At 43.9% G+C, this 11,338-nt stretch overlaps 2 protein-coding genes and 1 non-coding gene across 4 annotated transcripts in view; all 3 read right to left on the bottom strand.

Annotated features, from left to right (window-relative positions):
• The window catches only part of LOC145722156 (inhibitor of nuclear factor kappa-B kinase subunit alpha-like), a 13,363-nt gene extending 11,056 nt beyond the window's left edge, over positions 1-2,307 (bottom strand). The window contains exon 1 of the mRNA XM_081823636.1: positions 2,129-2,307. Within this exon, the coding sequence (XP_081679762.1) occupies positions 2,129-2,233 (105 nt within the window). The 5' untranslated portion in view covers positions 2,234-2,307. The remainder of the gene's footprint in view (positions 1-2,128) is intronic.
• Positions 2,308-4,692: 2,385 nt separating this feature from the next.
• CWF19L1 (CWF19 like cell cycle control factor 1) overlaps positions 4,693-11,338 on the bottom strand; it is a 28,299-nt gene continuing 21,653 nt past the window's right edge. For both annotated transcript variants that reach the window (XM_006741145.3, XM_081823635.1), the window contains exons 11-14: positions 9,946-10,155; positions 8,997-9,116; positions 8,442-8,539; positions 4,693-5,104 (exon numbers count right to left, since the gene is read on the bottom strand). In XM_006741145.3, the coding sequence (XP_006741208.1) occupies positions 4,960-5,104; positions 8,442-8,539; positions 8,997-9,116; positions 9,946-10,155 (573 nt within the window). In that variant the 3' untranslated portion in view covers positions 4,693-4,959. The remainder of the gene's footprint in view (positions 5,105-8,441; positions 8,540-8,996; positions 9,117-9,945; positions 10,156-11,338) is intronic.
• On the bottom strand, positions 9,318-9,465 carry LOC115943558 (small nucleolar RNA SNORA12). The gene has a single exon (XR_004078144.1). It is a non-coding gene; the product is annotated as a small nucleolar RNA SNORA12 (small nucleolar RNA).

The raw sequence follows: 11,338 nt of genomic DNA, 5'->3' as shown, positions 1-11,338 counted from the left end.
GACTGAAAGTAGAAGGGTGGTTGCGGGGGGGGGGGGGGGAGGAGGGAATGGGGAGTTATCAGGAGTTATCATTTAATGATTACAGAGTTTCAGTTTGGTAAGATGAAAAAGTTCTAGAAATAGATGGTGGTAATGGTTGCACACCAATGTGAATGTACTTAATGCCATGTACTGTACACTTAAAAATGGTTAAAATGGTAAACTTTACATTATATATATCTTACTACAATTTTTTTTTTAAAGTGATGCGTTGATCTATCTCCAGTCAGGGACCAAGAAAAGCAGTCACAAAACCAGGCTAACAAGCGTATTTTTTCTTATGACCAGGCTGATGGGCAGGCTTAGAAAATAAGGCCATAGGCAACATACCACTGGAAGTACTTGGCTCCCTCTTTTCTCTTTGAGTGCCTTATGTCCTCTCTGATGATCAGAATTATTAAATTTACTACTTGTCTAGCTGTCAAAGCACTCAATGCCTTAGTCCTTCACCTCCCATTCTCCCTCTCTCCAAGATGTCCTCCTATGCTCTATCTAGAAAGCTGCTTCACAAAATTTCCTCAGTTCCATCAGTGACATTTATCATTGTGACTGCCACAGAAACATGCCTATTCCTCCCAGGTATACTCCCATGTCCCCTACCTCCCACCCTATATTATGGGCTCTCTATCCATACCCCTAATTCCTTAAGACAGCAAATCTTGAATTCATTTTTCCATTCACAGGTCAATTGCAAGCATTTTAATAATATTTTAACTGCTCGGGCGCCTGGGTGGCTCAGTTGGTTGGGCGACTGCCTTCGGCTCAGGTCATGATCCTGGAGTCCCGGGATCGAGTCCCGCATCGGGCTCCCTGCTCGGCGGGGAGTCTGCTTCTCCCTCTGACCCTCCTCCCTCTCATGCTCTCTCTCATTCTCTCTCTCTCAAATAAATAAATAAAATCTTTAAAAAAAAATAATAATATTTTAACTGCTCGTCTTCCCCATGTTTTTCACTCAGTTTCATCTTTTACAAACAATCTTCCAAAGACACCACTTTTATCTTGACATTTCCTTTTTTAAGGCCAATTAATAATGGTAAAGATGATGACAACAGCAACAATACAGGAGCAGCAGGAGTTAACATTTGAGGGTTTAACTTACGACAGGTACTGTACTTAGCTTTACACATATTATCTTATTTAACTCTCAAACAGACCCATGATGTATATAATTACTTTAACTATTTTACAGATGACAAAACAAAATCTGCAAGGATTATTAGTCAAGGATGTATACCTCTAAAAGGTTTGTGAATGTCCTTCAGGAGAGCATGACCCCCCTTCAAATGGCAATGCATAAGGTGGTGGGGATGTGCAACTGTGCATTTTGCTGGGAAAAGGGTTCATAGCTTTTATTGGTATATTGAAAGATGCATAGCTCAAACATGATTATTAACTGCTGGTAAATGGTTAAACATTTTCAATTAAATTAAAGCAAAATTCCTGAGTCTGAAGTTAGCTGTCTTCACAGACTAGAACACCTCACACCCAATCTACTTCCTTCCCTTAGGAAGCCATGATCATTTCACCAGCTGATCCTTACACTGTTCCCTACCCAGAACGCATCCCCAAATCTGAAGCCTACCCGATGCCTCCAAAAGCTCAACTGTGGACCCATGAAACCTTCCGTGTCTATTCCAGCCCCTACAGGTATCACACAGCCTCCAAGCACACACATGAACACACACATTCCAACAGTCAACCCCCTTCTTCAGTCCCATTTTCTCACCCATTCATGCTCGCAATACACACTTTAATGTGCATCTGCCTCGCACACCCCGACACACTCTACATTCGGAGACACATACGCAGTGTCACACTCTAAACAGTTTGTCATATCTTGGCATTCATACCAGAAGTTCCCCCTAAGAGCTCTAGCTCACACACACTGACCCAGGACCTCGGATACAGCCTCGGACTCAGTTACCAGACTCACAGGCACAGTATCACACATTCACTCATTTACACAGGCTTACTGGCCCACACTACTGCCCAAAGTCTCACCGACAGTCTCTCACGTACTGACAGTCGCTGTGTTCCACAGACGCTCTGACAAACACCCACCGCCGCTCCCTCTCGCGCCCCACCTCACCCGATGCTGATACAGGCAGACGTTCCCAAAGCCGCCGGTGCCCAGCCGCTCCCGCATCTCCCAGGGCCCGCCCGCGCCCGGCCGCAGCCCCGGGGGCCGCTCCATGGGGCGGGAGGGCAAGCGGCCTCAGGTTCCGCCACTGTTCCCAGGCCGGTTCCGGGCCGCCGAGGCTCGCGCGTCTTTCTTCTCGCGAGATGTATGCGTCACTTCCGGTAACCGCCACATGAAAAGCCCTGCCCCAGCTTCTCCCCCGGGGCATACAGGAGTCCAGCCAGCGAAAGGATCGGGAAGAGTGGAGCTCGCCTTCAGTTCGCTAAGTCCCCTGGGCATTTTCCTGGCTGAGAGAACCCACATATGTTTTCCCAGGCTTCCAGAACTATAACCTCTCCATTCAAGTCATTTTCTAAACTTCACATCGTCTCCACCCCGTCTCCATTTCATCTTTCTTCCGACCTCTGCCATCTATCCTCCAACCCCACCACCCGCTGAACTGGCACTGGCAAAAGCCACCAATGATTCAAATATTGCGGAATCGAAAAACTAGAAAGACTCCTGCGCTAACAGGTCTACTGATGCATTAAATTTTACAGTCTTTTTTTTAATGGTTAATCATCTTCCATAAAGTCAGGCTCAGCTCTTCTTTTGCTTGACTTCTTGTACACCTGTTCCAGGATTTCCCCTGTAATCACAAACGACTCAAGGATGTGACGCTGTTGCGAAGTAAAGAATATTCCTCCTGATTTCGGGAGCTTTCCCCTAAATGCCTCACGGAGCTTGCAGTCCAGTGTTCTTCCATTTATGGGTTTGCCAGTGCAGTAGTTCCTCATTGCGGGAATTGTTTCTGATGCGTGATGCAGGGCTGCAGATGCAAGCTTCAGGAATGCTGTTGCTGCAACAAGAAGTGCTTCCCAGTGGCGGATAGCCTTAGCATGGAAGAACCAGCTTTCCATTTTCACTTTGAGTTGGTCATATGCCTCAGCCTCACAGAACTTGGGGATGTAGTCAGTCACTCTGGGTGTAAAAATCACTGTGGCGTCCAATATTCTGAAGAAATGTATCAGTTGCATTAGTGGTCATTTGAAACCCCTTTGAGATGATGTGCGCTTGGACCATCGTTTGCACAGCCCCACCTGTGGTGATCTCAGTACTTAAATTCCAACTAACACTTTGTGACCCACAAACAGATGTAACATGCTGAGATGCCTAAAGGTGGATACAGCATGTGCACCACAGCAGTGTTGCTGACTGTTCTGAAAGCACTGAACTGGCTTCTGGCAGAGCACATGGGTCTATGGATTGAGAATCCCTGAATGGTGCAACCAGAATGTTGAACACTGCATGTACAAGCCATGTCATGGTGTTGGGCCTCAGTAATGTGTGGTAGCAGATTCTGGATTCCCACATGTGCTTAGTTGCCATGGAGCTGGAGTTGGAGGTGATGGCAAATGGTACCTCCCAAACACATCTGTAAGAGTTGGGCCGACTGCACTGATGATTGCGGTACTGATTGCCCCTAACAGTATAAAGCCCTTTGTCTGCTAGGTGTACTGCATAGCCTATCACCGGAGTGTGTCTGAGCTCCGCGGGTGGGGGGTGGGCAAATTCTTGTAACACTCACTTGGAAGAGCTAAGGAGCGATGCTGAGGACCTGAGGATACTGATGAGTGGGCTGACCCTAAAGTGGCCATCTTTGCAGGAACCAGGTTGTTTCTCATAGTTCACTCTTTGAACATCCCCATTCTCGGGGATGCTGCTTAGCTTGTTTTTAAATTCTGGGACGGTCAACCTCAGGCTTCACGATCTTCAAGTTTGAGAGTCTGTTTTTTCATGTACAAAATGGAGGGAATAAATACCTCAATAGACATTTTGTGAGAATTAAGTGAAACATTGTCTGGGCCATAAGTGCCCAATCTAAAGGAACAATTATTTTTCTTTTGGCTTCCAAGATACAGCATTCTCCTGTGATCTCTCCCTCTCTCTTTTCCATGTACTTGTGGATCACTCTATTTCCAAGGACTCCTTAAATATTGATACTTAGGTATTCATCTTCAGCTTAGGACTGTATTCATCCTATCTTATTTTCATAATTTCAGCTATGGCCTACACCCTGATGATCCCCAAAGCACTATCACCAACCCAGGTCTCCATGAGTTTACAACTACCCAACAGCATACTGCAACTATCCTAAGCAGAACTCATCTTCCTTCTCTTAAAATCTGCCCCTTCTCTTCCCAATTAGACTGTAAACTCTGGGATAACGGGGACCATGTTGGGACATGGGCCATACTCCTGGAGTCTAGAAAAATGCCTGGCACATAGGAGTTAAGTATTTGCTAAAGGGCTGAAAGAGCTCTTTTATATCAACAAGATGAATGCTATAAGAGAAAAATGGCAAAGGCCTTAGGTCCCTTTTCTACCCTAGATTGTTCAGGGAGAAGGCACCTGTGAGATCCTGGAATAACAGCTGGGTCTAAAGCCCTGGACCCTATTACACACATACACACAACTTCATTTAATGGTACAGGTAACATGAACATAAGATACTTCCCAACCATGGAAAAGCATTTGGATTTTGATAGTTTAATGTTTTTGAAAATGTTGATTAACATATGCTGTACTTGGAGCTGGATGACAGACATGCTTATTTTAACAGGATTTTCATCCTAGAAATATTTTCAAAAAATACTCAATCTTAGGCCTCTTGCTGCAGGCAGGTTCCATGGGAATGCACAAAAAAGAGGCAGAAAAACAGTCCCCATGGGAGACTGTAGTTCCTTTAAAAAAGCAGGCTACTATTTCCTGTCAAGTTCATAAAGTGCCTTTCTCTTTGCTTAGTCATCCAGAGTGAAGTCAAAGGGCTCAAAGTCTTTCCGGAAGCGGCGAGCCAGCATCTCTTCCTCTTCCTTGCTGACCTGACAGTGCCTCCAGTCAGACTTGTCAGGAATATTAAGGATGGCTTCACTGGCCAGTACCTCCCTGCAGAAAAAAAGTGTGAACAGTATCAGCCTGAAGCCCCCTCTTCTCTCTATTCCTCTCCAGCTAAAGAGCCCCTCTCAGCATCCCCCAAAGAAGGTATGCAGATTCCTCTGATTTTATTCATACTATTTTCTCTTGCCCAGAAGGCCATCTCTGCCATTCTATCAAAATCATATTCAAGTTAAGTGACCAGCTCAGGTCCCACCTCTTTCCTAAACCTTCAAACCCTATTTATTTCTCTCTCTTGAACAAGCTGGAACATTACTGGTACTTATAAAAGCAGCACTGACACAGTACAAAGACTGGGCCCTGGTGTTAGATCAGAGGCTGGGGGCACCTGGGTGGCTCAGTTGGTTAAGCGTCCAACTCTTGATTTTGGCTCAGGTCATACTCTCAGGGTTGTGCGATCAAACCCTGGTCAGGCTCCACACTCAGCGGGGAGTCTGCTCGAGATTCTCTCTCCCCCTCTCCCTTGCCCCTCCCCCCGCCCATGCACGTGAGCGCGCTCTCTCTAAAATGAATAAAACCTTTTTTTTTTTTTAAAGATTTTTTTTTTAAGGATTTTATTTATTTGACAGAGAGAGAGAGAGCACAAGTAGGCAGAACAGCAGGGAGAGGGAGAGGAAGAAGCAGGCTCTCCACCGAGCAGGGAGCCTGACGTGGGGCTCGATCCCAGGACCCTGGGATCATGACCTGAGCCGAAGGCAGCCGCTTAACCGACTGAGCCACCCAGGCGCCCCAAATAAAACCTTTTTAAAAAGATAGAAGAGGTTTAATTCCATTCCTAGTTCAACCACTTGCTGTCTCTGACTTGAATATTACTTCATCCCTGACTCTTGATTTCCTCACCTGTGAAATGCAGTAGGGTTTTGTGAGGTAGCAAGATAACACAATCCAAGCCCCAAACCAGCTATACACGTCTTGTCTTAAACTCTAGTTTTGTCATCCCCATTAGACCATGACTTTGCGGAGGGCATCATGCAGATCACGCCTAGTATCACATACCACTGACTCTCTGCCTCTCCTAGAGGACTCAGGCCTGCACAGGCGCAACCGCACAGGCTCAATGTCAGCAGAACAACCTACCTTGGCTCTCAGGACTAAAGAATACATCCTGACACACACACTCACATACAGGCTACCTTCTGTCACTGCTGTACATTTTTACTTATTTTTACACTCATTTTGATATATTAGAACTAACTCGGGGGCGCCTGGGGGGCCCAGTCATTAAGCATCTGCCTTCGGCTCAGGTCATGATCCCAGGGCCCTGGGATCAAGCCCCGCGTCAGGCTCTCTGCTCGGCGGGGAGCCTGCTTCTCCCTCTCCCTCTGCAGCTCCCCCTGCTTGTGCTCTCTGTCTCTCCGTCAAATGAATAAATAAAATCTTAAAAAAAAAAAAAGAAAGAACTCTAGTTGGGACATCTGGGTGGCTCAGTCAGTAGAGCACGTGACTCTTGATCTCAGGGTTGTGAGTTCGAGCCTCACATTGACGGTAGAGATTACTTAAAAAAATAAAGTCTTTTTTTTTTTTAAAGAACTCTATTTGTGTATCTATATGGTTCATTTTCCACTTTGAACTGCAATAAATACAAGAGTTGAAAACAAATCACATGAGTTTTCTAAAAGTCACAGGATCTGAGCTCAAGTTCTAGCTCCCTGGTCAAGCCTTGAGCCTACTTCTTCATCTATAAAATGAAGACAGAACCATCTTTCTTGTACAGTGGGGAAAAAATATATTTTCAAGTATTTTGTTAACTATAAAATGTTATGTAATTGTATATTAGTATTTTGAAAAACAGTCAACATTGAAAATACAAAGGACTATCATGAGCACAAAATCATTCAGAGAACCTCACCTGTGGGCTTATATGCCTGTGTCTATCTGCAATTATGTGCCTACATCATCAGTGTCCGCATCTGCATCTGTTGCTAAGGCAACAACAAAAAGATAATGTGAGATGTTTGAAGTCCCTAATCACACCTATTCTCTTAACTTATCAATCATCTTTTTGAAAATGTAGACAACCACATTTCCTGGACTTATATTCAATGGTAGCAATCTCTTGGAGGTTTCCCAAATTAGTCCAAGAAGGGTGCAAAGTTGACTCAAAGTTTAGTTCTAACCAGGAAAAAAAAAACAACTGCAAATCAGATACCAGCATTAGATAATCTGTTCTGCACTTCTTCTACTGCCCTCCCTCCATACTCTATTTCCTCTTGCCAGCAACTTCCTATCTTCAGTCTGCCTATGATGACACTCCCTAGATGGTTTTACAATCATGTTCTGTCTAATATAAGGAGCATAAATGAAGGCTCATCTAGGCCTTAGGACACTACACAACAATGAGGTTAAAAACCTCATGTTTTAGAGTTGAACATACCTGGGTTTGAATCTACTGTGTGTGCTCATGGACAAGCTACTTAACCCCTCTAGAGCCATGCCATCCACTTTAGGAGCCACTAGCCAGATCTAGATATTTAAATTTTAATCCTAATTAAAATTAAAAATTTAGTTCCTCAGTCATATTAGCTATATTTCAAGTGCTGAGGAGCCACATGTGGCTAGTGATTACTCTATAGGACAGTGCAGATTTATAGAACATTTCCAACATCATGGCAAGTTCTACTGGGCACAGCTCTGGAGCCTTAATTTCCACTTTGGTAAACTGGGATGACAGTACCTATCTTACAGAGTTGGGAAGATTAAATGAAGCGATGCATGTAAAGCTCTTGGCACAGTGCCTGGCACAGAGCATATGCTCAATTAATGGTAGCACTTTATTCCTTTGGGCTAGAAGGCCCACACTCTAATATTTGCTCTCTAAATCTATCTCTCAGGCTCAATGTCAACCTTTTCTTGAAGCCTTTCACAAAGGAGAAATAAGCTCTCCCTCTTCTGAATTTTTTTTTTCTTTTTAAATATTTTATTTATTTGACAAAGAGAGACACAGGGAGAGAGGGAACACAAGCAGGGGGAGTGGGAGAGAGAGAAGCAGGCTTCCTGCTGAGCAGGGAGCCTGATGCGGGGCTTGATCTCAAGACCCCGGGAAGATGACCTGAGCCGAAAGCAGACACTTAATGACTGAGCCACCCAGGCACCCCCCCTTTTCTGAATTTCTAAAGTCCACTATTCCTCAAAACTTTCTTATGATGCTTTTCACATTCTGCATTACATTACTGTCACATATGCAAATATCTGACTTGCCCTAAGACTATAGGTTCCTTGGGGCAAAGACTTTCCTACTTGGCTTTTTATTCAATTGTCTATGCAGCCCACTGATCTGTTCATAGTAGGCCTAGTGAAAACACATTTAAAATAAGAAAAATATACAAACCTTCCAAACTGTAAAGGAAAATTCTTTTTAATTCTATGGAAAAGCTTCTCTCCTGTGTCAAGTTCAACATAAAAATATGCTGCTCCTGGCTGTGCAATCTAAAGTAAACAGAGTTGTATGAGGACATATCATAATGCTTTAAAAATCTAAAACCTAGCTCATCTCTTATATAAACTTTTATTTGGCAAAGAATTCAGTCTAGAAGCACAAGAAAAAGAATGTGAGCAGTACAGATCCCAAGCCACTGAATGGAACACAGTTTAAAAAGCCAAACTACCAGGTATTACAAAGATCCTCCCAGTGGCACCCATCCTTCGAAGTTCCTGCCTTAGGAAATTTCGCATTTTTTGCTCTTCCAGGAATGCACTGAGGCATTGCTGTAATGCCACCCTCATCATCTCCAAGATCCAATCAGTACCCCACGCTCTAGGTCCAAACTGTCCAGCTGCCTATTTAACATTTTGGGGATGCCTTGATATTACCTCAGGCTCAACATGTCAGAAACCACGTTTTACTTCTCATCCTTTACTTTACATCCTTCCCCTCCTGTGTCACCTGCTTGACGTCAGCGTGCTCTGGGATTTCCAACAGCTCAATCTGCTGCTGCTCTGCCTGGGTAATGAAGGCATCTTTAATGTCATCTGTACTGCAGCAGCTGAGTGGCACAGGAATGACCTGGGAGGGGGGGCGGGGGAGAGGCAGACAGAAGAAACTCTTTGTACAGGTCCCTGAGAGGTCATGCCTCCCGCACAGTCCCTGAGAAGTAGCAAATCCATCACAGGGGTGGAGACATACCCCTCAGCAAGGATTCTCCTCAGGCCAGCCAGGCTTGTGTCAGCCTGTCTGTAAGGACTTAAACTTACGAGATAGCTTGCCACATGTGGGAGCCAATGCCTGATGCAGGAAAGGCTAGAGAGAGATCTCTCTGTCATCAAGCCCTTGCTGGCTCCTATGTAATATCTGTGGCAGAGTCAGGCCCATTTGAAAATTTAACAAATGTGCCAGAAAGAAAACCACCACAACTACAAACCAATTATCCATAAACAATCCCCAAATTTCTGAGCTGAGAGCTCCATCAAGGCTCTGGGACTATTTCTCACCTCTAAGACTTCACTCATGCTGGTGAAATAATACCCACTCACATAAATACCCACTCTCTTCCACCCCTACCTAACAAGGGCCCAATCTTTCTTGAAACCTTCCTCAATGTACCCGTTTCTTTTCTAAACAAGGCACTTACTATCTGTGCTGGCCCATTCACACTGACCATGCACTTCCCTGTGAAATCTCTGGGATTTATCATCAGAGAATCTTTAACCTTTTAAATGAACATTAGTCAAACATTAATATGAAAATTTGTATTAACTATTTTAAATACTAAAATTTTAAATATTTAATTTTAGATTGGACTTATATATTGAACTCTTAATTGATGTTATTTAAATACCTGTCAATATCCCGGTCCCACCGGGTCCTTCCAAGTTCCTAGGTGGAGGCCACCTACCTGTAGCTGAAGGTGATGGCTCTTATAATTTCTCTCAAATAGAACACACCGTTTCCCCCGACTCTTAAAGAACCGCCTCAGTGTCGCCTTATACTTCTCCACCTCTTCTACCACCTCTGCTGAAAGCTCCACCACTGACTGGTAGTGGCCAATGGGTAGGACGAGGACATGGTCATCAGATAAGCCTCCTTTGGCCAGGGCAAGGTAGCACTATGGAGGAAGCACACAGAATCAAGACATCAATGCCATACGTATGATTCTTCAGGGAGAAAAGCCTATACAAAGAGTGACCATGAGGGTGTGGACAAAGTGCTCGAGAGGCTATCAACAGAAATTCTCCTCTCAGTTAAAAAACCTGATTTTAGAGGTTATAACAAGAACCTGATAGAAGAATAAAATTAGATGCAACAAATCTCTATCCAACTATCAAATGAACTGGGAGCAAATGAATGGCACACCATCAGGCTTTTGGCTTTGAATACACCAAAGCTGAAGGAGACAGGAACAGTAGTTGGTTTTTCCCTCCCAGGATCCAAACTTGAAAGTGATTTTTCAGTTGTTATTGCCTTCAGCCACAGAAAGATAACACTTGATTTCAAAATGACCACTTTCCCTATGATAACATCAAATCCCACACGCCCCCCCCCCCTAAGTATACCCTCTGGACTCACAAAAAAGGCAAAGATGTCATGATTAGCATCCAGTGTCCCTACAGCCTTAAGCTGCTGCCTAACCTATACAAAATGAAAGCAAATAGATAACCTAAGGGAATGGAAGGAAGAAGGAGAAACCTCAAACTCAGACACATCCAAAGAAGTAGAAAACTATGGCTCCCAACAGTGGATATCAGCAGCTAAGCAGCAACTAAAAATATTTCTGTCAAAACCAAAACATGCAAGACTGCTCTACACTCAGATATTCTTTGAAGGGAAAACACTATGAGTAGAGAAATGGCCAGTGACTATCACCATAGGCAAATGAAGGTACTACAGCTTTAGAAAAAGCAATCCAACATTTCCTTTTAGTGTCATGAGTTCAATGTTAAGACTGAAGGAATGAGTCATTTATCATTAACACTGAGACAATCCAACAGAATGACAGAAGAGGTATCTGAAACAATCTAAAGCATGACCATCCTTGATTTACTTGGCATAGAGGACAGAACACATCTACAAACTTAATCTTCCAGATGACAAGTCATCAAAGCCTCATAAGCACTAAAATATTTTCCTAGTTTCAACAATAACTATTTTGGGTTGTATGTTTTTTTTTTTTTAAGACTTTATTTATTTGAGAGAAAGAGAATGAGAGAGAGAGAACAAGAGTGGGGAGGGTCAGAGGGAGAAGCAGACTCCCTGCTGAGCAGGGAGCCCGATGTGGGACTCGATCCTGG

The sequence above is a fragment of the Leptonychotes weddellii genome, chromosome 6 (genome assembly GCF_054177405.1).
Source record: "Leptonychotes weddellii isolate Sample4059 chromosome 6, ASM5417740v2, whole genome shotgun sequence".
In the NCBI taxonomy this organism is placed as follows: domain Eukaryota; kingdom Metazoa; phylum Chordata; class Mammalia; order Carnivora; family Phocidae; genus Leptonychotes; species Leptonychotes weddellii.
The sequence above is the reverse complement of the archived record's forward strand: the minus strand, read 5'-3'. Positions and strand labels throughout refer to the sequence as shown.